Source organism: Echinops telfairi, unplaced genomic scaffold, assembly GCF_000313985.2.
Source record: "Echinops telfairi isolate 266 unplaced genomic scaffold, ASM31398v2 ScPeMD7_60;HRSCAF=208, whole genome shotgun sequence".
Taxonomy (NCBI): Eukaryota; Metazoa; Chordata; class Mammalia; order Afrosoricida; family Tenrecidae; genus Echinops; species Echinops telfairi.
In genome coordinates this window covers 17,366,883-17,393,056 of record NW_022103958.1, presented here as the reverse complement: position 1 = coordinate 17,393,056, position 26,174 = coordinate 17,366,883, and the positions used below count along the sequence as shown (strand labels likewise).

At 52.8% G+C, this 26,174-nt stretch overlaps 1 protein-coding gene across 2 annotated transcripts in view; it reads right to left on the bottom strand.

Annotated features, from left to right (window-relative positions):
- ELF5 (E74 like ETS transcription factor 5) overlaps positions 1 to 24,360 on the bottom strand; it is a 31,011-nt gene extending 6,651 nt beyond the window's left edge. Inside the window, exons 1-4 of one of the 2 annotated variants that reach the window (XM_045291015.1) lie at positions 24,299 to 24,360; positions 18,582 to 18,706; positions 5,928 to 6,161; positions 1,927 to 1,977 (exon numbers count right to left, since the gene is read on the bottom strand). In XM_045291015.1, the coding sequence (XP_045146950.1) occupies positions 1,927 to 1,977; positions 5,928 to 6,161; positions 18,582 to 18,702 (406 nt within the window). In that variant the 5' untranslated portion in view covers positions 18,703 to 18,706; positions 24,299 to 24,360. The remainder of the gene's footprint in view (positions 1 to 1,926; positions 1,978 to 5,927; positions 6,162 to 18,581; positions 18,707 to 24,298) is intronic. The other variant, XM_045291016.1, reaches the window with a different exon arrangement.
- Between the last annotated feature and the right edge of the window lie 1,814 nt (positions 24,361 to 26,174).

The window sequence follows — 26,174 nt, the reverse complement described above, 5'->3', positions numbered from 1 at the left end:
CAAAGTCCAGGCCCCTGTCACGAGTTCCCCTGACCCAAGTTCTTGTCTTTGCACACAGACACCGATAAGGCCTATGGGCCTCAGGAGGCCCACGTCTTCCAGGAGCTTTGTCTGGGCTGAGTGGAGAAGGCGGGGCTTGTTTGTCTTGATCATAAAGGTTTCCAAGAGAACCTGGAAAGAGGGAGGGAGCCTGGCTGGCTGGTGGGCACCATGAGAGAGGCCCGTTTCTGATTCATGGCAAAGGCAATTCCATGTGTGTCTGAGTGCAACTGTACTGCACAAGGTGCCCAAGGTTTTAGAAGTAGACAGCCAGGCCTTTCTTTCGAGGCCCCTCTAGGTGGACTGGGCCCTCCTTTCAGTTAGCAGTTGAGTGTGTTGGCTGCTTGCCTCACCCAGGGGCTCCTTGCTCGGAAGAACCTTGCAGAAAGTAGTGGTGCTTTGCAAGGGGCAGGGCACTTTCTGCTAACACCCACTGGCTGTGGTCCACAGACCTGGCCATTCCAGTGTGAAACTTTGAAGGGCTTAACTTTTTCAGGGACAGATAGCGCAATTAAACAGGGCTCTTCTTGCCGAATTCTCCACCTCCCACCAAATGACTTTTTCCTGTATGATGCTGGTAAGAGGGTGGGGGAAGATACTCAAAGGATTCACTTGTGAACAGGAGTTCCTGGCAAGATGGCATTCTGTGAGCGATTTCATTACCAACAAGAACTAGGAGTGGAGCGTGTCCTATGGAGCCCTGGAACCCTGCACAGTGAACCTCCTGGGTCCAGATGACAGCGATACCATCACAAGAGCAGCAGCAGCAGAACCAGGAGCCAGAGCATGGAACAAAGTCATGGACTTCCCAACCCACAGAGCAATCAAAGCTGAGGGCTGGCTTGTGGAGTGGGGTCCCTCTGCAGGCTTAATCAGGGGAGTTGGGCTTGCTGACCCACCGAAGTGGAGCTGACGGCCTTTGGGCTGAGGCTTGCTGGAGTTGAGTGCTCTGGGCACTTGATGCAGGGAGGTAGGTTTGCTGACTCACGGAACAAGAGCTGGATGCCTTTGGGTTGAGGCGTACAGTGGAGTGGTCAGTCCCTTTGGGCATTTATTGGCAGACCTGAAAGAACTTTGTAACACTTCCTCCTGATTAGCAACTCAGCCCTGAGCATTTCTCACTGACATTACAGCGTGCTAACTTCCTTTATCAACTCTTTAATCAGGAATTTTTCCCGAGAGTTCTGTGTTCCATTGCAGCAGATATTAGAAACTCAGAGAAGGAAAAGAGAAAATGCCAATGAAGATTTCACAACTTCGTTAACCAGGACCCCCAAAGTCGGACTTCCCAGGTAAGTGTATGGGATTTTATTTTAAGGTACATCGGAACAGACAGGCCTTCTGTCCCTGCTCTAGAGCCTCACGTTCCCCAGAGACCTGGAAAAATCTCCGCAAGAAGATAGTGAAAGCCCAAACTTTATTTGCACAGGGATTATACCTCCAGGGAATTCCCTCAGACCCTTGACTAGGGATCCGAAAAGCCTTGTCCTCAGACAGAGTGCATCAGATAGTGAATTTGTGATTGTTCAACTCTGTCTAATGGACTCAAACCATTGAATCGTGTGGTATGTGAATGATATGTCAATGAAATGTTAATAAAAGGAATGGAACGGAAGATTTTCAAGTTTCATATCCAGTAATGCTTAGGTTAGGTCTGAAAGTGTTGCAAAGTGGGGGGGGGAGGGCATCGACTTTCCAATGCATTCTGCACAATAGCAAGGCTGTTCACATCCCTGGTCCATGGTCAGAGGGGATCCACCAGGGAAAAGCCTCATCTCTTTCCACTACTTTTCCTCCAGGCCTGAGGTTGAACTCATCGACCCTGTACGGTGGCCTTAAAAAATGCCACCGCAGCTTGGCAGCGCCCAGGACAGCTCAGTTACTTACAGTCTTTGATGGTGGCTTTGGTCTCCTCGGCATCGTTAAAAAAGGAGTAACCTGGAAAGAGGAAGAAAGATGCAGAGCATGCCGTGCGGTCCTGGTTTCCTTCTGAATTCTCTGAGCGGGCACTGGGGAGGTGCCCTGACACCGAAGCTGGGCGAGCGGGGCGGAGGCAGCTGACCCTCTGTGTGGCCTCAGCCCAGGGTTTCCGTATTGCGGCTCCTTTTCCTCATTGGTAACAAGACAGGATGACTGAGTTTCCCACTAATACTTTGTGATTTGGATGTCTGTTACATCTGGACAAGGGACACCAGAGACCACCATAAAGGCAAAATCTTACATGAATGCCAAGTTCAATGACAACTTGAGACAACCCCCGTTTCTCTTCCGAATGATGGAAGTAGGTTAGAGTTGAAGTAGGAGTTTCAGATCATGTTTGCCCAATTAGCATCATAGCCTAACGGACACTTCCCCATGTGGTGTTCCACGTGAGGACGAATTTTTACTTACTGAGGAGGCTGGCACAATGATTGACTATTCTGACTGGTTCAGCCCTGGCACCCCAGTTCACCCTGAACAGGATGGAGGACTGATGAGGGACCCGTTGCTCCCTCAAACGGGAAGCCATCCCTTCCTGACAACTTCTCTTGTCGTTACCAGGGTTCTCTTGTCTCCGGGCCCTGGACCCCGACAGAAACTCACTCCAGCTGCTGGCCCAGCAGGACAGAGTGCTATCCCCCTTGTTCTGCCAACCTCATTGCCATTGCGTCGGCTCGGATTCCCAGTGACCCTACTGGAAAGAGCAGACCAGCCCCACAGGGTTTCCAAGGCCGGAAATCTTTACAGGAGCAGATCGCCACCTCTTTCTCTCTCAGAGGGACTAATGGGTTCAAATCGCGGACCTTTGGTTGGCAGCAGAGTGCTTAACCACTCATTCCGGGGGTCCTCCTTGGCCGGCCAATGTGCTCATAATTCTACCATTGCAGGAGGGGTTGTGAGGGTCGTGACTCTAGTCTAGGGGTTCCTCAGGATAAGAAGAGGCAGCTTCCAAAACAACCTCACTGCCATCGAGGTGATCCCAACTCATGTCACCCTATAGGACAGAGTAGAACGGCCTCTGTGGGTTTCCAAGACTCTAAACCGTTATGGCAGCAAACAGCGTCATCTTTCTCCCTTGGAGTGGCTGGTGGGTTGGAACCATCAACCTTGCAGGTAGCAGCTCAGTGTGTAACCCATTATGCCAGCAGGACTCCTTACCCCAAACTCGCTGCCAATGAGATAGATTCTGATGCCTAGTGACCCCATAAGAAAGAGTAGTACTGCCCCTTTGAGTCTCTGAAATATTGTCTTTACAGAAGTAGACATCCTCATCTGTCTCCCACGAGCAGCTGGGGGGGGGGTATCTCTCTGACCTCGTGGTCAGCAGCTCTGTGTAGCCCACTCTGCCACCAGAGCTCCTGCCAGATGAGTCCTGGTGGGAGAAAGACAGGGCTTTCGACTCCCGTGAACAGTGATAGTCTCAGGAACTCACAGGGACAGTTCCACCCTGTTCTATAGGGTCACTATGGAGGAGCATTCGCTCGATGGCCGGGAGTGAGAAAGCATAGTGCTTTTGAGTAAGGCTGCTAACTACAAGGTCAGCAGTTTGAAACCCCCAGCAGCTCGTGGGAGAAAGACAGGGCTTTCGACTCCATAAAGAGTAATAGTCTTTAACTCTATAAACTCACACAGGCAGTTCTACCCTGTCCTATAAGGTCACTACAGGTCGGCATTGACTCAACGGCAGTGAGTTTTGTTTTGAGGGACTATTAAAAAGCAGTTAAATTTTGGGGGGCGGGAGGGGGGTTAGTTTGGCACAGAACCCTGAGGCAAGGGGGCCAGCAGTGTGCATTTTCTTTTTAAAAATCATTTTACTGGGGGCTCTTACAGCTCTTATAATATTCCATACATCAGTTGCATCAAGCATATTTGTACATATGTTGCCATCATCATTTCCAAAACATTTTCCACTTGAACCCTTGGTATCAGCTCCTGTATTTTCGTTGTAGCACTGTGCCCATGAAGGGGCTCCAGCAGAGGGGCACACGTGGCTCTCAGTCCAATTGTTGATTTGCCATTTGGCTGAGGATGCACCCCCTTCTGTCATGGGATGCCTCCTTCCCAGGGAGCTGGGGTTCTTGCCCAGGCTGCTGCGTTGGGAGGGCTGAGGCCTGTCCCTGACCTGCCCCCATCCAAGAGTACACCCGCTTAAGGGGAAGGCTGAAGGCCGAGGCCACTGCTCCCAGCACTTGGCAGGGCACTGGGCAGAACCAGTGGAAATCGGGTAACAACAGATAGCAGACTCACCTGTCCCTCCTCACACCAGGGGAGCCATGACTCCCGGGACACAAGCCAAGCAGAACTTGAGGGGCACCTGCCTTTCCTGCCCTCAGGTACTTGTAGGAGTGGGTGGCTCCTGGAGGGTGGGGCATCAAATGAATCTAAGTGTGGAGCTGGAAGTGTCCTCTGGTTTTTCTAGCTCACAGCAGGAACCCCTTCAATAGTCCCCCCACCATGCGGGGGTTAACTAGACGCTACTGGATTATCTCCAATGACAGAGGGCTTCTTACCTCTGGTGTGGTCTGAAGCCACCCTTCTAAGCAAAGGCGCTGTTAGGGAGGCCTTTCTTAATGTTGAGCAGGGGCTTTTCTTCCTTCCTCCCCTCTTTCGTCTTCCTCTTTCTCTCCTCCCTCCCTTCTGAGAAACCATCTGTGCTTGGATATATTAACGATTGATATTATTAATGGATATATTATGGATATATTATATTAATGGATATGGATATATTAACGCCAGGTAACACTTCACTGAAGCTTCCTGAGGAGACTGGTCCCATTGTGCTGTGACGGAAGCATTGGAGTCAGGGTGGGAAACGCAGACCGATGTGATGTGAACACCCCTGCTCTGTGCTGCCTGCCTGTGCGTCAGGGCTGCTCGCTGTGTGACTTTGGGAAAATCATGTAACCCCCGGCATCTCGGTTTCCTCGTCTGCAACACAGAGGACGCAGCACCGGGGTGCTCAGAGATCTTTCTCGGGGTTAAAGACTTGCCCATCAATTGACCCTCCTACTCGTGCAGGGTACGTTGGCAAATTAAATCATGCTACTGTTGCCCCTTTAGGCCATCTGATCCTTGTCCATTAAGACTCTGATAAAATGAAATGCCAATTAGTTGGCATCTTCTGGAAACCAGGAGGGAAAATGTCTGGTTAATTCCTTTTCCTTTTGCTTGATGAGGAGGCCAACCCAAATCCTCTTTTTGGATTTGGATTTCTGCAGTGGCAAGAGGAGCCCTGCAGTGCAGTGGTTATGCACGTGGGTCTGCTAACTGGGAGGTCGGCAGTTCAAAACCACCAGCTGCTCTGAGGAAGAAAGATGGGGCTCTCTGCCCCATACGTAGTTACAGTCTCAGAAACCCAGCGGGGAAGATCTACTCTCTCCCACAGGTTCACTATGATTCGGACCAACTCGTTGGCGGCGAGTTTTGTATGGCTGTCAATCTTTGTAGTCATAAGGCATCGTTTAGTGACAGCCTGGTTCCAGGCAAGCCTCTGAAATTGTGTTTTTCTTGAAAGAAAAACAAACTTGCTTTTTTGTTACGTGCTGCCTTTGACCTAAACTCTCTCCTTTACAGGATAATCAGGACTCCAGGAGTGCTGGTGATGGTTTGGGTCAGGTGTCAGGCTGCAAGATGGGCGATTCAAACCCACCAGCTGCTTCGTGGGAGAAAGAGGAGGCTGTCTGTTCCTGTAAACCCTAGTGTCCTACGCAGCCCTGGAAACCCTAGTGTCCTACGCAGCCCTGGAAACCCTAGTGTCCTACGAATCCACATGGACTCGATGGCGGTGGGCTTGGGCTTGGGCTTTGGGTTTGGTTCACAGGAGGTGTGTCCTGTGGCAGGAAAGGAACTCGGGAGGTTAGGGGTGGCCCTCTGTGGCCCACCATGCCCATCCCCCGCCCGCCCCTGACCTTGCGTGCGGATGTTCTGCAGGATGAAGTACAGGTACTCCCCGCAGACGCCGGCCGCCTCCATGAACTCCTCCGGCGTCATGCTGCACAGCTGCAGGCCGCTGACGTTGAAGTGGCAGAAGGAGATGCAGTTGGCGTCCAGCTTGTACTGGTCGCAGCAGAACTGGAGCCATTCCCAGACGTGGCGCTTGGTCCAGTACTCCGGGTGCACGGATGTCCAGTAGGGGTCGCAGGCTGTACCAGAGGAGAGAGAAAACGAGGGGCGATGGTCTCAAGAAAGATGAGCTTGTTAGACCAAACTCCCCACCCTCTATGGTGTCCGGGTCCCATGAAGTGAAAGGCCTTCTAGCCCGGGGGTGTTCTGCAGGGCCGAGGCCACCTTTGAGAAAACTAGAGGGGCTGGACGGACTTTGGGCACACTGAGAGCATGCCGGGGGCAGGAAACCCCATCAGGGCGTGGCAGTCCCCAGGCCTAGCCCTGGTGCCTAGGAACAGGGGGACGGGAGAGAGAAAGAAAAAGGTCCTTTCTGTTCCTTGGTTTCAGGTGCTATGGTATCCGGAGCACAGGCCTTGGAGCCTGACAAGCCAGGGCTCAAATCATGTTCCACCACTTTCCACTCGGGCAAGCTTACTCATTTACGGTTCAGTTTACCCATCTGTAAAACGGGGATGACAGGCTGTTTTGATACTTAGGGTGAATAAACATGGATTGCCTGGGACATACAAAATTATGATCAATTCGATAGTTATGAAATGCCTACTGTGTGCCAGGCCCCGTTTGAAGCCTGTTCATCCCCCTCTGCTCTGACGGAAAAGCTCCCCAACACCGGACTCCGGTTTGTGCACTGCCTCCAGTCATCTTGTGCTGGGCCCTTCTGGGGGAGAGGGGAGAGGGGACTGAGTTATGTCGTTGTTGTTCCTGGTGGTGTTGGAGGGTTCTGATCTTCTGGCCTATGTCCCCTTACTCCTCCAACGGAGCGCCGACACACCCAGACAGAGGAGGCTGCCAGCCTGTCTGGGCGGGAAGTGGCCCTGCCTGGTCCCACAGGTAGAGACTGATGCGCAGCAGGCCTGCCCCAGTGGGTATGGAGGAGGGGGGTGCGGGGCCCTTGACTGAGCTCTTTGATGCAAGTAATTCTAACAACTGTCGGGGATTCTTTTCTCCCTCCTTCATCAGTCAACGAAGAGAGCTTCGTTTTGCCTCAAAGAGGAGCTGATACCAAAGGCTCACATAGAAAGAAAATGTTTTGAAAATGATGATGGCAACAGATGTACAAAGGTGCTTGCTATGATTGATGAATGGATTGTTATAAAAATGGCAAGAGACCGCAATAAAAGGATTTATTTAAAAATGTGGATACTAATAGCATTTATATACTAGAGGGTTTGTGTGTGTGTGTGTGTGTGAATTACTTGAGCTAAAACCCCAATGCCTGCTGCCATTGAGTTGATGCCCACTGGTCGCCACCCTCGAGGACAGGGTAGACCTGCCGTGGTGAGTTCGAGGTTGTGAATGGATACAGAGGACGGCTGTGACGTCTCTCCCCTGGGGAGCAGCTCGCGGGTTCAGATGGGCTGACCTCTCGGGTGGTGCTTGGCTGTGCGCCACCAAGGTGAGTGAGTGTCGCTGGAACAGAGCCTGAAAGGGTTCCTTGCTGTCGCTGATACCATATCCAACCATTACGATGCGTGAAGAAATAAACGAGGTACAAAGGCATTCCGGTGAATAAGGCGCCTTTGACCCTCCCCCCTCCCCGGGAGGTTATATGAGGAAACAGATCATTCTCTTGTAATTCCATCTTTCCATGAAGCCCCTTCGAGGATGAGGAATGGTTATGAGGTCACAGAGCGGTGGTTCTTAACCTTCCCAATGCCACGACCCTTTCATACAATTAATTCCTCATGTTGTGGTGACCCCCCCAACCATAAAATAATATTCATTGCTACTTCATCACTGACATTTTGCTACTGTTCTGAATCAGGTGGCCCCTGCGAAAGGGTCGTTTGACCCCCAAAGGGGTCACGACCCACAGGTTGAGAACCGCTGTCATAGACGCTCTGCCTAGGAGCTCACAGCCAGTCGGAACAGGGATGGGATTGGAGCCTCAGCAGGAGCTGCGTTGCTCCTGGGAAGGTTAATGAAGGGCAGAGATAAAACACGAAGACACAGGTGCAGGCAGATGGTGCGCTGCAACGAACTAAAAGCCCTAAGGGACAGGGAGAGACAGACAGACAGACAGAACAGCACGTATGACTAGTTCAGCTGTGTGGATAGCAGGAAGGGTCACGCATGAGTCAGACTCCACAGCCAACGGCAATGAAGCCATCCCTCTCCCTCTTTAAAGGCTCCCTTGGCTGCCACTCTCCTGGGGCCTCTCAGGCCCAGGTGGCCAGATGGGCTGTGTGCCCTGTCAAGTGCCGCTGCCCCCTAAAGCTATGGTGCTGTGTGCCCCTGCCCACGTTTCTCCAGCCCCTGCAGTCCTCCCAGGACTTTCCAGGAGGTATGATCGGGCTGCCCCAAAACTCAGAGTTCTCTCACGATCTTTCTTCCCCAAAAGGAAGGGACAGAGATTCATTTTAACGGATGGAAACATTCTCATCAGGTTCTGTTCGCACGTAGACCCAAGAATCAATAGGCGGCCAGGCTGGCTGAAGCCCATGCTGTCACTTTATCTTGTGGGCGAGAACAGGGGCGGGTGAGCTCAGAGGACTCTCATTCCTGGGCCACTGGCTAAAGTCCCTCGTCACCTCCCGCAGGTGGTTGCCATGTGGCAGACAAGGCCTCCTGGGAAAATCGGATGGCCATTCACCTGCCTGCTGTGTGGTTCCATCGACTGATTTCTGGCTTGAGCGAACCCCAGGGGACTTTTGACTTTCCTGGTATTCTGATGAGCGATGTTTATGAGCCTTGACATTCTTCACTGTGGTCCTGAGCTGGCCCCAGCTGAGATGGCTATCGGTCTGCTCTAGTCTCAGGACACGCTTTATTCCTTTTCATGGAAAGGCTTCACCAAGTCTGCCTGCCCCTCCCCTCGCCACTCCCTCCCCTCTGTTATTTTCTTTGGCATCCGAAGAGGGCCATATTGTTTCTGGAAGTCAAGAGGGCCTTCAGGTTCCGAGAAGTGCCCTGTTGGGGAGTGGGCAGCGACACGAGGAAAATGTTGCTGGCACAAACGCCTTTCTCCTCAGCTCCCTCCTTTGAAGCTCACCCACAGAGCAGGCTTTGTGTGCAGCTCTGGAGGGCAGCCTAGAGGGCAGCCTGCTCTTCTCCTGAGGAGAGCCCTTCCCATAGCTCCTAGAGCTGAAGAGAAAATGGCCCTTCTCAGGGGCCAGCAACACAGTGGGAGCCAACCTTGATGTTTCTTTCCCTCCACTTCCGTTTCTAGACCTCACACCAGCCTCCGAGGAAGGCTGCCGAGGGGAGGCTCACAGGGCCTGTCTCAGCCTGCCCGCCCCTCTTCCGCTCCCTGCTCTTCTGGTCACTCCCTACACTGCTGCCATATCCCCTTTCCCTCTTCACCTGGTCCCGCCTCAGTGCCTCCCTCTGCCTAGGATGGGGTTTTCCCTTGGCCTTCTCCGACAGAATTCCTGCCCACTCTCAAGATCACAGCGCCCCTATCCCGGCTCAAAGGCTCTTCCCTTCCCCCAACTGTCCCTCAATGTTCCTTTCTCAGGAAGGACTTCTGCCCTCCTCCCTCCATCCCCGAGGCTGGGCCAACTGGTCTGTTTGGCTCATCCTGAATGGGAAGTGCTTGCAACCAGCCAACGCGTGGTGGGTGCTCAGCAAGAATCTAATCAACTGACCAGATAACTGATTATGATCTCCACTTTACGGTAAGGCACCTGAAGTTCCGAGAGGCTACGTGACTCACTTAAGGTCATAGAGATAAGTCCAGAAGGGAGTCAGGCAGCAACACAGCTCTCCCGATATTGTACGTGGGTTTGTGTTTTTCGTTTCCATCATTGCGTTCCTCACGCTCCTTGGCCGAGAAGGACCAGCTTGAGCAGGCAGCCTGAAGGCCGACTAGCGCTGCATTTGGACCTGGGATGTATATATACATCTCCTAGATTTGCAAGACCAGGAGGAGAAAGAATGATGTTTGCCAACACCAGGGCGTGTTTAAAAAAAAAAAGACCCCTTTTGCTACTTGGACGAGAGGAAGTCGGGACAAACGCAAGAAGAGAAACCAAGGGGGCCTTGGCTATGGAGAAGATCGTCTGAAAATGTCAAGTGTTTCGCTCAATGCATCCACCATTTGCAAAATTATCTAAAGGTGTCACAGACACTGAAGCCCAAGGGTCGGCTACAAGTCGGGGGTGGCGTCCTGAACACGGAGGTTTCATTCCAATGTTCCCAGAAGGGGTGGCCAGCTCCTTAGAAGTCTGAAGTAGGTCAATGGACGTACATATGTGATTTACACAATGGATGGATGTATGGATTGTGATAAGAGTTGTATGAGCCCCCAATAAAGTGATTAGGGAAAAAAAGACACTCACTCTAAGGGCTACCTGCTTTAGGAAGAAGCGTCGAAGAGCGATAGAGAATTTACAGACATTCTGGAGAATTTGTACAGTGCTTCTAACTGGACCCCAAAGCCAAACGCACTGCTGCCGACTCAATGCCGACTCATAAGTGTCCTACAAGACAGGGTGACACTGCCCCTGGGAGTTTCCGAGACTGTAACCTTTTACGGGAGTAGAAAGCCCCATCTTCCTCCCAGGGAGAAGCTGGTGGTTTTCAACTGCCGACCTTAACAGATTGCAGCCCAACTCATAACCCCTACACCACCAGAGCTCCTTTGCTTGTAAACCTGGGACGCATTTACATTCTGAAGGAAGGCGCACAAGTGTCCGCTGGAGCAGCAGTTGACACCTGTGCTTGGAGTGGTCGGGGTGGTGGGCTCTAGAAAGTCCACACAAAAGCGGCTAGTTGCCTCCCATCCCCCACTGGTCATCGCTGTGGGAGAAGGTGGCCCCTGTGCCGCCAGGCCTGGCTTGCTCTGTGAAATGGATCATAATGTCATTTTGATTCTTCAGTGCTATTAACATATCTGCTTCTTAAAAACAGTTCCAGGGGCTAAAGTGTTCCCATGGGCTGACGCAAGCCTCTTGGCAGCCAGTCTGGGAGGCCGCGTCCCACATGCTCTCCGATAGTTGTCTCCTTCCCAAGGTGTTTTGTTGACGCTGTGCTGAAACCTAAGCCCCCCCCCCCCCCTAGTGGAACAGCATTTTAAAAAAGAAAATCTATCCAGAAAGAAGCAGAGCTGCTCCACTGTGAGTTGAAGTGCAGGTACTGGGAGCCGCCTTGAACGTTACTGTTTTAGAACCTACATTCTGAATTCACCCTGAAAGTTGAAGGTGGTTTAACACCTGGCCATCTTGGACACCATCTGCAAAATGGGAATAACCGGACAACCTCCCTGAGATGTGAGAAGGGGTATGTGGATTAGTCACTGGAGAGCATTTCGAACAGAGCGGCCCTGGGCCGAGGACTCACTCAATACTGTCTGTGTATGCTTGCTAATCCTGGGGCTGCTTCCAGGGGCTTCCCGGACCTGCAACTCAACGGGACTTCCTCAAGTTCTTCTGGTAGGCTCTCCCTCTCACCCCAATCCCCTTCTCTCCCGGCACCGTTGCTGCTTTTAGGAGCTTTGAGTTTAATTTCGTCAGGAAAATACTAGGACAAATCTGGCTGTTTGTCCTTGTTGTGCCAGCGTGAGTTTGATGCCCCAGTGCTGGCCTTTCTGGGGAGGTGGGCACGTGTGAGCCTGCACGACTTTCTCAAATGCCTGACCAGGACCCATTCCAGACAGACACGTCTGAAACGGGGGCTGGAGGAGGGGAGGGAGGGACAGGGCCACAGAGAGGTCCAGGGCGTCACTGAGGTCACCTGATAATGACGCCATCTCTTTAGGAGAAAGGTCAGAAGCTGTGGCCCTTCACCTCACCCTTCCCTTCTTTGCGACAGACAATCGTTTTCTCCGTCTCATTCAAGGTGCTCTTAGGAAAAACGCCAAACCCTGGCTGTCCCTTTCAACTGGGTTGCTGCCTCACCTCCCTTCCTAGAAGACAGAAATGGTGGCATCAACACTGCTTACCTGCTCGAAGCCTCATTTGAAGCAAGCATTTCGTAGGACATTTTGGTTTCATAGGACAACAGAACAGCTCACTAGCAGGATGCAGGGTGTGTGAAACGGAATGTTGGCCTGAGTGCTGGCCCTAAGATTTTCTGGAGGAGAACTTGATCTCTCTGCAGACTGGGCAGCACTGATGAGGTATCAGCTCTAGGGCCTCCATCAGCCGGTGGCTGCTATCCCTTCTTGGCACGATTCGGCCCACTGTCGCCCTGGAGCGAAGGGGCCTTCTGATGGGAAACTCGGGCTGTACCGTGTCACTACTCTTGGGCTACCGTGATGACCCTCCTTGATTTGAAGTCCTGGTTCTTCCATTTAAGAATGCCCTGACCTCTGTGGACCTCAGATTCCATCATCGGTAGCATGGAAGCAATGATAAGACCTAACTCTTAGGAGGGTTATTATGCACAGGGAATGAAGTGACGCCTGTAAAGTCATCCGCCCTGTACCTGGAAGATAGTAAACTTTCAGTCTAGGTTACCTGCACTTAGCTGGTATTTGAGGGATTATTTTATTCTTAGAGGAAGGAGACCTTCCCCACTGGGGCCTCGATGTGGTGGAGGTACTATCAGAACAAAGCAAACCCAAGTCTTGGCTAGGAGGAGGCAGACAGTCTGGGTCAGAGGCGCTGAGTTAGAGGACATCAGGCCATCATTAGCATGGTTTATTAGCATAAGGGGTTGGGGAAGTTTTTTGCTTGGGCAGCTGGTCAGAGGATCAGGTAGCTCGGGGCGCGGTCAATTGCAGTTTTGTCACTAAGAGGAAGGACCTTAGGAGGCAAAACCTGAAATGACAAATTGCCTCCACGTTGCCTCCCAGAGCTGGACTAACCCCATCCAATAGCAACAGCCCTTCTTGTCTTCCCCTTTTAACCTGCGGAATAGTGTTAGACCGTGGATGGAGAAAGGAGGAGGCGCCCTGGCGGTGTGCTCCCTAAGCAGCATGGCCACGGGAAAGCGCAGCTAGAAAAGAGAGAGACGAAAGCCCATTCATTCCAGGGCCATGGTGACCCAGAGGCTCAGACACGTAGGAGGGGACCCAGGTGGCGAGAAGTGCTTGGGGAATGCGGTTGCTGCCCCAGGGGTCACCTCAGGCTTTCACATGATTTTGTCTTTGCTTGGTTTTGCGTGAGAAACCCACAGAGCCTCTTCTGCCTCTGCCCTCACCAGTGCACACCCAGCATGACGCTGGCTTAGAAAAGCCGGAGAGGGACCCAGGTGCCCTCCCTGGCCAGAGAGTTTGACACTTGTCATCTTATTTTTAATGACCCCTTCTTCAAACAAAGTCGGTGGAGTAAGAAATAAGAATCGTTCATGGATGGATTGAGCAAAGGCGTGAGACCCCCTGCTGAGGACCCTGTGTTTTTGGATGTCAGCCTCAACCCCATGCTCCAAAGTCATCTATTGGGCTGCCCATTTTACAGAAGAAGGGAGAAACAAACCTTTTACAGAGCAGCACCAAACCAACCAACACCAAACACAAACTCACTGCCACCGAGTCGACGCCGGCTCATAGCGACCCTATAGGACAGAGTAGACCTGCCAAGACTCTTGACCGAGGAGAGCACCCATCCTTTTTCAGGGTCAGATGGTGAGTCAGCGGGCACAGCTGGAAGCGGGTCACAGAGGTGTATTCTTGCGCCTACTGTCAAGCATGGACAACCACCGTTACCGATAAATACTGCAGCCAGGAGTCCTGCTGTGGGGAGTGGGGGCTGGAGCCACACCTTCTCAATGGTCGCTCCACCCTCCTGTGGGTAGCCCCGGAGGGATTTGACAGGAACCCTCTAGTACCTTTTTTTGTTGTTGCTGCAGACAAAATATAAACAAGACGCTGCATGTTGGGGTGATGTGGATAGGTGGGGATAATGTGTGCATGTGCAGGTATACAAGTGTGCGGGTATGCAAGTGCGCAGGGGTGGAGCTTCGGGAGTAGAAATGATATCAGGGTGCTCAATGACTTGGCACATGGTGCCCTACTGGCCACTTGATGGAAGGAGTAAGCTTTTTCAGTAATCATATGCATGTGAAACACATGCCCCCACCCCACTTTGACAAATGGTCCAGCATGAAACTGCTGATGGGAAGGCCAGGATGCGTTGATGAAATTCTCGAGCAGCTTGCCATCTGTGACTGTCCACCGCCACTCTGCAGTGCAGCCAAGCAGATGCCCTGCTTCAAAGAGCAGGTGGCAGACACACGGCGCAGTGAGCACACCAAGGCACAGAGTTGGTGGGGCCCAGCTAATGCCAGTTGGAACATTTTTGAAAACAGCTGATTTTCCTAAATCGGTGAAGTATGCCTCCCTTTTCTGTCACATGATTGACTAGATGCATCATTTCTTTTTCCCTCCCCCTCCCATGAGTCTCCAAGTAGCTATACAGCCAAATGTCCTGAATTGGAATGGGTGGGATTGAGACTTGTGTGGCTTTTGTTCAACACAAAAAAGTGAACAGGAGGCATGAGTGGGGCGCTAGTGATGCTGTCCGGTAAGCATACCACAAAGTCAGAAGTTCAAATCTACCAACTGGTCCTCAGGAGAAAGATGAGGCTGTCTACTCCTGAAAAGATGTACAATCTCAGAAACTCTAAAGAGAAATTCGACTCTAGCCTATAGGGTGCCTGTGAGTCGGAATGCACTCAATGGCCGTGGGGTGGGTTTGGATTTTGTTTTACAGTCAGCCCCTAGCCAGAGCAGGGGGACTTACCTAAACACTGTGGGAAGGAGCGCGGGCTGCGCTGCGTGGGTTGTGTTGTGCTGCTAACCAAAAGGCCAGTGGCTCGAACCCGGCAGCAGCTCCATGGAGAAAGAAGAGGCTGTCCGCTCCTCTCTGCTCCGGAAGCCTGAGAAGAAGCAGGTCTCCTCGGCCCACACAGTTGCTTTGGCTCCAAACCAATGAAACAAGCTTGCAGGCAGAGGGTCTGGGTTTTTGGCTTTCATTTTTAAAATCATTTATCGGGGACTCTTACAGCTCTTATCACCAGCCATCCAGCCATCCATCCATCCATTGTGTTAAGCACATTTGTGCATATGTTGTCATCATCATTTAAAAAACATTTTCTTTCTACTTGAGCCCTTGGTATCAGGGCTCATTTCCCCCCCTCCCTCCTTTGCCCTCCTTCCGTCATGAACCCTTGAGAAATTATAAATCATTATTATTTTCATATCTTACATTGTGGTTTTGGGGTGTGATTATAGCTCTGCGAAGTGGATCTCAGAGCCACCAGGAGAGCAGCAACCGGCCACCTGCTGGAGGTCACACAGCTGCTTGGTAGCCACACCAGCAGGACACCCCCCTTGGGGCTGACCCCGGGAGATGCCCTGGGTTTCAGGTGGCGGTTCCTGAGAGAAAGCCGCCCCTTCGGAGAGTCGTCTGAGAGAGCCCTGGCAGCCAGTGAGGGAGTTTGCAGTCATGTCCAGAGGGGACCGACCTGACTCACACCTCACACCTCAGTGGGACCTCTGCAGAAACTCAGTCACGCCCTGTCTCTGGGTGGCAACGCCCCTGTCCCGGGAGGACAGGAGGTCCCCCAAGGCAGGGTGTTCCTCCCATGGCGGGACACGAAAGCTGGGAGAGACGTGCCTCCTCCCAGGAAGACAGACTGACTTCATGCCCAATCTCAACCACCGCATCTCCCAGACACATAGCTTCTTCTGAAACCTGGCGCAGCCAGACGGCGGGCCCAAAGCCCGGCACCTCCGTAAATGCCGCCTGCCACCTGGAGGCCCCTGGAGGACATTTACTGGCCATCAGCCGGGGTGGGAGTAGCTAGTCTCTCCAAGGTCGGCTGGCAGGAGAGGAGCTCCTGGATGAAACCCTAGAAACGAACTGACAGTGGTGGCAGTGTGGTGGTCTGGGATTAAGAGTCGCGCCGCCTCTCCTAATGCTGCGTGGGCTTTCTGAGCTCCCTGGGCCACGCTTCTGGTAACCCTTTATTCTCGAGCAAGCGCTTCGTTTTGCTCACCCTGCGCCAAGCTCTGCCCAAATGGTGCACACGATGAACGCGTCTCAGATTCCTCACAAGCTGAGGGACAGGCGTTCTTCTCCCCATTCACAGATGCGACAACGGTGGCACCAGAAGGGAAGGCGGTGCAGTGTCAAAACCAGACTTCACCTGGGAGGTGGTTGGCACCAACGCCCAACCCTTGACGACCACAGAAGTTGCTGCCCAGCAACAGCACAGGTCAGACACTCCGGCTGACTGCTAAGTGGTCCCCACCCCAAAATGGCAGAGAGGGGATAGTCTCCATGGGGTGTGTGTGTCTGGGTTAGAAGAGGCCCGGGGCTTTTGCATCAGTGAGGACAGGGATTGGGCCATAGGGATGAGGGGAGGGGACAGCAAGGACTTCGTTTTCCTTTAATGCTAGCTCCCCAACCAAATAGGGGGAAGGCTCACTGGCACAAAGATTAAGCACTCAGCTGAGAACTGAAAGGCTGATGGTTCAAACCCACCAGCCACTCCAAGGGAGAAAGACGCAGCAGTCTGTCCCCATCGAGATTACACAGGGCGTTGGAAACCTTACGGGACAGTTCTCCTGTGTCTTACAGAGCTGTCGTGAATCAGAACTAACTTGATGCCACCTCAGCACCACGGCCAGCACCACCAGCAGCTAGTGAGGGGAGGAGAGCAAGTCCGTGTCTCCATATCTGGGGGAAGTGAGGGGCTACTGGGGAATTATGATCTGTCCCAGCCTATCTGTATGCTGCCAGTCTAAGGTGGGTACTTTGGCAGAGGAAGGAGGCTGTCGTGCATGTGTGTGGTGGCTGTAGTGGGTAATGGCCTCCCACCTGTCTGTCGTGCATGTGTGTGGTGGCTGTAGTGGGTAATGGCCTCCCATCTGTCTGTTGTGCATGTGTGTGGTGGCTGTAGTGGGTAATGGCCTCCCATCTGTCTGTCGTGCATGTGTGTGGTGGCTGTAGTGGGTAATGGCCTCCCATCTGTCTGTCATGCATGTGTGTGGTGGCTGTAGTGGGTAATGACCTCCTACCTGTCTGTCGTGCATGTGTGTGGTGGCTGTAGTGGGTAATGACCTCCCACCTGCCTGTGCAGCCCTAGCCCTGGCCTGGGAGGCCGGGGCTTCCTGGTGTGATGACATCTCACGTTGTTCTTGGAGGCTTGGCCTGCCTGTGAGCATGCCTGTGGGCTCCACCAGGCCGCAGGTGCTCAGGGTTAAGGCCCTGGGCAAGTGACAGCTGGGTTAGCCTCTTGCCTCATCACTTTGGGTGTGCACCTGCCATTCCCAGCAGTGGTGCATGCTCCCAAGCACCTTGGGGCCAAAGACCCACTGAGGGCTTCCGAGGCAAAGCTCAGTTGGTCTCTCGCTGACAAGGTTTGGCCCGTCCTCACAGCGACCCTTATCATCTCTGCTTTGGAGAGGAGGAGACAGGCACTCAGAGGCCAACAATAACAGGTGATGTGCAATCTAGAACATATAATCCAGGATAATGTCTAACCAGAGTCCGCCATCATTTGTAAGGTGTCCATGTCTAGTGCTGCATATAAGTCCAGCACATGTTTAATGCAGTTTTTGTGGTAAAATTAGGTGCCTTGACAGGAATTCGGGTCGGCTTATACTCGAGTATATACGGTAGTTCTGAGCGCACTGGTGCTGAAGCCAACGTGCCTTATCCACTGCCACGGGGCCTATTCCAACTACAGTGACCCTCCAGGGCAGAGGGGAGATGTGTACAGAAGCAGACTGCCACCTCTTTCTCTCAGGGCACAGGCTGGCCGGTTTGAAAGGACTGCCTTTTGGTCAGTAGCCGGAGGCTTTGACCCCTGCACACCAGAGCTCCTTCAGCTTGCCTTAGACTTTAGCTGTGTAATCCCATGACAGTGACTCAGTTGCTCTGTGCCCCTGCTTCTTCATCTCTAAAATGAGGATACTTGTCCCTCTCTCACGGGGCTTCTGTGAGGATGACATGGGTACTTGGCGCGTGTCTGGCACATAGCTCATGCTCAGGGAATATTAGTGACACCCCGGTCTGTCATGGGGCGCTCACAGGGTCCAGGGCTCGGGGCTAAGGGAGATGCACCCACTGTGTCTCTTTTCAATGGCATTACAACCCATGACCTGATTCAGACTCGCGGCAAACCCGCCGGTGCAGAGAAGAACTGCTCTGTAGGGGTTTCAAGCCGGTGACCTTTGGGAAACAGCTTGCCAGGCCTGTCTTCTGAGGCACCTCTGGGTGAGTTTGACTGCCAACTCTCGGCCAGTAGCTGAGTGCTTAACTGTTTGTGCCATCTTAAGGGATTGACATGATTCCCTCATTTTACCTGCTGGCTAAAATGAGACGCGGAAAGGTTAGCTGGATGGCCTGGGCCCACGGAGCAGGGACGAGGTTGACAAGAAGGTTCTGGTGTCCTCTCTGCAGAGGCTGCCCACCCCCACCCCCACCCCTTGCTGGCTCAGCCCTGTCCCCGACGCCTTGCCCTAGACCCTGATGAGGGCTGATGTTTCCAGACTCCTGCCCAATCCCTCCCAGCTGCCCTCAGACAGACTCTCCGGATGCACACACCTGTTTGATGCTCAAAGGCTGGGTAATATTCCTCACTGCTAAACAGGTCTGTCCACGACATCAGGGGGTCACAGAAGGATGTGTTGGGCAGGAAGGTGCTGTGGGTCACGGAGTCCAACATCACCCTGCAACAGGAGAAGAGGCTGTGAGGGGCTGTGGGGTAGTTGGCACCGGACAGAAGCCCCTGGCAGGGTGAGGCTTGGGTTGTGGAAGGGCTGCAGATCCTGGACTGCTGCAGCGATGAGCCAGGGGCCCCGCCCAGTGCTACCCATCTCAGCGTGTCTACGTTCAGTGGAGAGATGGCACAGCGAGCAGAAGGTCATTGCCCAAGGAACACAGCTGGTGAGTGGCTGAGCCGGGGTTTGAGGACTGAGACTCTTTCTACGTTGGGTTGCCTCTGCATTTAGTGTGCATGTTCACGTGGACTTAACCGCTCAAATGCTGGGGCATGCACAGGGTGCTTCTGAAAACGGGGTCGGGTGACTATTTAGGAAAGACACTTAAGCATAATTCCGAAAACCAAAAGCTCCAAAAGGCGAGGAAGAGAGAGAGAGAGAGAATGAATGAATGAATGAATTTACTGGTGCAAACTTAAATAATGGGGAGTAAGCAGTCTTGAATTGAGGTGAGCTAATTATAGTTTTTTTTCTATTCTACTTAGTCAATAGCCATTGTACAGAAATATTCACAGGTAGGAAGCATTTATACTCGTGTATAAGCTGAGTCTTTCGGCACATTTTTAATGCAGCTCTGGTGGTAAAATTAGGTGTTTCCGCTGATATTCGGGTCGGTTTATACTGGAGTATATATGGTATGTAGAGCATGTACACTCTATCCCGTGAGTATATCCAGTGTTCGGCAGCACACACATCGTATCACCTTCCTGACACCAGAAGGAAGGATTCCGAAATCCTCCGTCCGTGTCGGTGCAGGGTTGTAGACGAGAGAGGGTCATGATGGTAGTGGTAGCGACCCTACGCACCACCCAAGGAAATATTGCCCCGCCGGCTGAAGCTCCGGGTGGCAACTTCCTCCTCCTCCAATTCCTTCCTCGTAGTCTGTTCTTCATCAGAAGGCTCTGCTGAAACCTGTTCACCTTGGGTGACCCTGCTGGTATTTGAAATACTGGTGACAGAGCTTCCAACATTCCAGAATGACAGCAACCTGCAAGCTGCCACGGTTCAGGAAAACCAGCTGCTAAGGGGCGGAGGATAATTATAACTAGCACCAATTGAGCACTTCCCTGGCTTTGGGCTCCTCGCTAATTACTTTATTACTTCATGCTCCTCCTTGGAGTTTTCCTCAGAACAGCGGCTCTGGGCCAGGTGCTGGTGGGAGCCTCTTAAACAGACGAGGGTGGAGGCGCTGAGATTCCAGGTATCACGTCAGCCATCAAGGTGGTCACCGAGGCTTGTCTGTTTCAAAAGCCCCTGATTCTAATCACTGTGTTTTAGCCCCCCTCCTGGTGCACAATGGCAAGGGGCAGAGGTGGGGTGGGGACGGTGTCAGGCAGGGGCTTTAGAACTGAGACACCCCTTCCCCCCACTCACACTCATCCTCAGGATCAGATCTCCTCTTTCCTGCCTCCTGTACCTGGCCACCCAAACTCCGGTCACATTACACTGGAAGCACCGTCAGAACTCCTGTCTACAAACCACCCTTAACCCATTCATCAGAAAAGACCCTGTCTGGTAGATTAAAAAGTCCTTACCCAAATTATCTTTTTCTTTCCTTCTTATAAGTCACAGCGTGCGATCAGATGACTCTATCCCCGTTTGCCATAAAGGACACAGTGGGTCAGTCTCACAGTCGATATGTATAAGGTTCTGGGGATTTTAACCATTGAAACCGGCTGCTGCCGAGTAGATTCAGACCTACTGGGACCCCGACATATGTCAGAGTGGAGCCGTGCCCAAAGGGTTTCCACGATGGGTTTTTGCAGAGGTAAAGCACCAGGTAGTGACCCCCAAAGAGCCACTGCATGGACTTGAACCACTAAACTTATCAGTCAAACACATCCACCATTGGCCCGACTCAAGGACTTGCCTAGGGATATTAAAGGAAGCACGGGGTCTTAAGATGGGACTGGCAATCATCCAGTCCAACGTTTTCTCAAACGTTAGGCATTTGCCTGCTACCATGATCACTGTCAATCGATCCATAGACTATGAGCACTATGATCCACTTCAGATTGTAAAAAACAACAACAGCCTCCAACCCAACCAACGCAACAATTCCTTTTTGTCTCAACCTAACTGTATGTTTATTTAAAAGGATCCTTTTAGGATACAAGAAGATACATAGGTAAGGATCGAAATAACAGCTCTTCACCCATGAAGCAAGCTAAAACCTGTGGGCCGAATCTGGCCCGCCACCAGCTCTTGTACACATCCCCAGCTAAAGTGAGTCCACATTTTAAAAGGTACATCTTAACCGGTTATATAAGCGCTTATATAATAGCCTGGATTTGGGCTTACACATCCTAGAATATTGATTACCCGTCCCTTTCAAGAAAACATTTCCCTCCCCCTGACCAGACTCATCTCATGGGCCAGCGGGGTGATGACTGTGGTCGGAAGACACTGAGTTTGTCCAGCCTCCTCGCCCACTCCACTTGACAGCTGAGGAGGTGGGGCCCGGGGAACTTGTGTAACTTGCTGAAGACCACCCAACCAATGGGAAGCAGAACTAAGTTTCGCAGAACCACTTGCTGGGCAGTGGACTCTGTCTCCTGGCGACCCTGCGTGCTAGGGGTTTTCAGCGGCTGATTGTTGGAAGTCGATTTCCTTCCGAGGCACTTCTGGGTGGACTGGAACTTAGTAGTGGAGTGTGCTGACTGTAGGCAGGCTCCAGGTTTCCTGACTCTCGACCCTGCGGCATCCCTTCCTAAAGATGCTCACAGCCCATCCTAGACCCACTGAAGAGAGCACCTGGGGGCTCAGGATGATGGGAGGCTGGGCTTGTGTGACTTCAGAACCAAAGACCAATTTTGTTGGGGCCGTTTGCTAAGCTCAAGCGGCCCTCAGATGCAAGTCTTGACCATGATCTTCACCACCCTCATCTGACCTGCAGAGGACAGTGCTCCTTGGCATAAAAGAATCACCCAATTTGAATCCTCGAACTTAGGTACCCTTTCTGGGTTACACCCCCAAGAACAGCCAGACTTCCACAGCCCGGCAGGTTACCATGCCGTCCGGTCTCCCGGGAGCCATCTCAGCCGGAGGGCAGGGCCGCCTGGGCCTGGGCTCAGGATTTTCCCAGGATCAGAAGGTTTTAGATCCTGAGCGGGAGGCAGGATGTAGAGGGGTCGGGGCTGGAGGCCCTGAGGAAGCAAAGGACCCTGGGGTCCATAGTCACTTCTGCTCACAGGACTGAATTACATAAGAGCTCTCCTTGTCAGGGCTAAGGGTAACCCCCCACCATCCTCCTCTGGAAATTCTTCCTCAGGAAACTGAGGCACAGGATGGCAGGCTTGGTGTGGAGACCCCAAACGGAAGAAAACAGACAACGGTCCCGCATCTTCAAGGCCAGCCATAGTTTTTCCGAAAGCAGCATTGACTGTAGGAGTGGCCTCTTCCTCAGTGTTGCCTGACAATCAGCTCCCCCCATCCTTTGATCGCCGGGAAATGATGACATGAAACACGAGGACCAAGTGTCGGCAAGCTGGCGCTGCCTTCCTTTTTTGGGCTGTGTTACCTTCCCTCCCCCGATCCCTGCCCAGTCCTCTCACGAGGGCTGCGTGCTCCCCAGGGCGACACAGAACTGCTGGGTCTGACTCCCTTGGGCGACTCCTTCCGTGACACATTGTAGCCATTAGGTTTCCTTAAAGGGCTCCCTCAGGGTGCTAGTTCCCTTCTCTGTTTCTGTCGAGTTGGGAAAACGTCTTTTATGGAGGCGGAGGGCTTTCTTTCTTCTTCCTTGGCTACGGCAGCCGATGAGGGCATTATTGACTCAGACCCCCCCACCAAGGGCCTTGGCCACTTAGCCGCGCGAGGCGTGAGGGCTTGGGAAGAATGCCTGCCTTGTGTTCTGCGGGCCCTCCGCTTCAGGCCCTGGAAGGTCCTTGGAATCATTGAACAGTTTAGCTCTTAATGGAAGGAGAGAGAGAGAGAGAGAGAGAGAGAGAGAGAGAGAGAGAGAGAGAGAGTGTGTGTGGGGGGGGGGGGGGGGGGGGGGGGGGGGGCACGGCCATTAGGGGCTGCATTTCTTGGGGTGCTGAGGCCCAGAGATATGCAGGCATGGGTAGACTGCCCATCCTCACTAGCTGGTACTATCTCCCTGATGGCAACAACATCTCAGAAGTGATGAGGATGTTTTGCGATGCAACCATGGACATAGAGTGCATCTATGGCATTAGTCTTTGTAAGGCAACCAGATTGTAACATTGGTAAAGCGGGACAAAAGCGGGACACCACTGATAAAACTCATATCCTGGCGAAATAGCCACATGGCAGCCGAAAACTGTATACCCTAGCTTGTCATGCATTCTTTCCAAAAAATCGGGACTTTTTAAAAATGCCGCGGGACGCAGGAGAAATTGTTCAAAATCGGGACTGTCCCGCCAAAAGCGGGACATCTGGTCACCTTACTACAGCAAGAGATGATTCGGGACAACACAGGTACAGGGACTCCTGCAAAAATGACAGGCAACGCCCGCTGCCGTCAAGCCGCGGTGGGTTCCTAGCAGCCCTGTGTGCGTCAGAAGAGGACTGCACGCCCCTGGGCCTCAATGGCTGTGGTCTTTCTGAACTAGATTGCCAGGCCTTTCTTCTGAGGCACCTCAGGGTGGGTTTGCACCCCCAGCTTTTTGATTAGGAGCTGAGCACTTAACTGCTCAGGCCACCCGGGGCCCCAGAGCCTCCTTTCGGGGGATCATCAGGAAACAAGGCTGGGAAGCACTGGGTTAGACCTCCAGTCGGCTGCAGGACCACAAGGGGCTATCTTGGAAGGGTCCCTGGCTGGCTGTTCTAATTCTCACCTTTCTTTTCTCAAGGGGCCACCTGGCTTATTGTTAGCGGAGTGCCCCAGTCTGGGTGGGGGGTGTCATGATTTGGCTCTTCACATCTCTTTAAGCGCCACCCCCCCCATTCTTCATTTGTTACTAGACAATGAGGCGGACTTGAAGACCTGCCCACGCCACACGGCTCTCAATAGGCGCCCACCCATGAGGTGGGGCAACACCTCCAAAAGTCTGCCCACAGAACACGCAGCCTCACAGGCCACCAACGCTCACACATCCGTGTGCCCACCCCTGACGCTTTGGGGAGACATGGACAAGCAAGCACCCCAAAGCAGAGCGAGATCCCACCACACATGCACAGATGAATCTTTCCGCTCCGAGAAAGCCCCCGTTCCCCTTTCCTTCCTTCAGCTGCCACCTACCTTGTTGGGTGTACAAATTTTGGGAGGGTGGGGGTCTGTCCCCAAGCTAGCCAGGCCTTTGGCTCTCTGGGGCCTCACTCACTGTCCATCAACAGACTCAAGGCTCTAGAATCCATCCCCTCCCACCCGCCTCAAAAGGTAGGCACCTTTCCAGCTGCCTGGTAGATAGAGGAGGGGCCCGGTCAAAGCTCACAGGGGGAGGGATCCCGTGGATCTCTTCCACAGGCAAGGTGGGCTCCGGATATCTTTTGGGAATGAGGCAGGGTGGCATAGAGGCTCGAGGTCTCTGGATGCCTCCAGTGCCCTCCTTGCCCTGCTCAGAGCTGCTCACTCACCAGTTGTGCACAGGGAGGGGTCTGCCCAGTCAGAGGGGGCAGGCCTGTGGGCTTCTTGCCCCCGAGGAGGTCAGAGGCAGCAGTCGTAGGTACTCTGCCCATGGCCTGAGCACCGAGGTATCTCTGCCCAGCCTTCCAGAGAGAGAGGGGCCGGGGCTAACCACCCAGCCTTGGCCAGTTTGTAAGAGGAGGAAAATTCCTTTCTGACCCTGGATCATCAACTTCACTCTGGGCAGGTGACCAAAAATCCACCTAATTAAGCATCTACACATTGGTCGTTCAGGCACCAAGATATCACGGGGCAGAATAAGATCATGAGGTCACAGAGCAGGGGGAATCAGGCCAAGGGAGGCCTTCCCCGATCCCGCCATCGGAGCGGCATTTTGGAGGGGATGCGGGGTGGGGGAGGGTGGTAGTGTGGGCTCTGCACTGGCATGTCCACTGGTCAAAAGCCCCATGGGCAAGGCAGGGTCTGCTTCTCCCCCTTGGGACCTCGCTGAGAAAGGACACATGGGGGAACACCGAGGAGCATTTCCACACTTGCTGCTCACGGAGGATTGTGGGTTCGGGTGCTTGAGTGTTTGTTCCTCTGGAAGAAACCAGAGCAGCGTGGGAACAGACGGGCAGAGGGCTCATAGAATGAGTGCCCGCCTTGCTTCCCAGGAGCTTGTTCAAGGGAGGTTTTCTTGTTGTGTGTCTGAAGCTGTTTTCGTCTCTCTTCCTACCTGCCTGCAGGTGCCACAGGGACCCCTGGAGGGTGTGCCAGAGAGAGCTGATGGTGGGCTTGGCTGTGATGCAAAATATACCCGCTGTGGATCACACACCAAACAAATCCCAAACCACATCTCTTCCTGTCCAGCAGATCCCGACTCCTAGGGAGGTTTCAGGACAGGGCAGAACTGCCGGGAGCATTTCCACGGCTGTAAATCTTGATGGAAGGAGATTGCCCCATTTTATTCTCCCTCCAATGGAGCAGCTGGTGGGTTCAAACCGATGACCTTTGGATTAGCAGCTCCAGGACCAACCACCTGTGCCACCAGGATTCCTTCTGGATTGGACACGTTGGGGTTTGGTAAAGCCCACGAGGCAAGTGATGTGGGGCAGATAGATCCTTGACTAGGAAGTCGGCTGAAATTCTTTTGATTTTTTTGCACAAGGTGTGGCCGAGGAAAATTCACCGCTCGCTCCGAGTTCTGGTTTCTTCATTTGTAAAATGAGAATTTTTAAGCACATAAGTCAGACTGCATGAGTATGAAGGAGGCCAGGGCAGTGCATACAGTATGTCTGTCCCAGAAGGAAAAGACAGTCTCGAGTTTAGCTAAAAAAGCCTGCTGCTCTGGTGACTACTGAGATGGGCAGATAACCCTGATGTGGAGACGCCGACAAGAACACCTGGAGCAGGGAAAATATCTCCAGAGAAGGTGGGGCAAAATCATTAAGCCCGGAGCCTTGAAACTGGACGAGCGCCCCGGCCTGTCCTCTTCCATCATTGAACTGTTCAGGCCCCAGTTCTCCTCGTGTTTAAAACGAGGAGGCTGTCCCCAGAGGTGTCTGACATCCCTTTTCCAGCGGGTCAAACCCTCAGCACACACCCCAATGAGGCTTCTCCAGCTGCAGTTTGGGAAGGGAGCATGTGCTCCCAATGGCTGCCAGCAGGGGGCGAACCATGGTGAGGCGTCCTCCCCAGGCAGTCTGACCAGGTCTGAGAATACAGTGGAAAAACCCTACCCATTACTTTTCTGGAAGCGTTCTATTTTGAGGTGGTGGGAGAGCGCAAAATGGGTTTATTTTAAACGATTTTGTACAGATGAGTTTTTCAAAAAAGTGCCCCAAGCAATATAAGATCTCCGTGCCAAGGAATTACCAAAGCATGCCG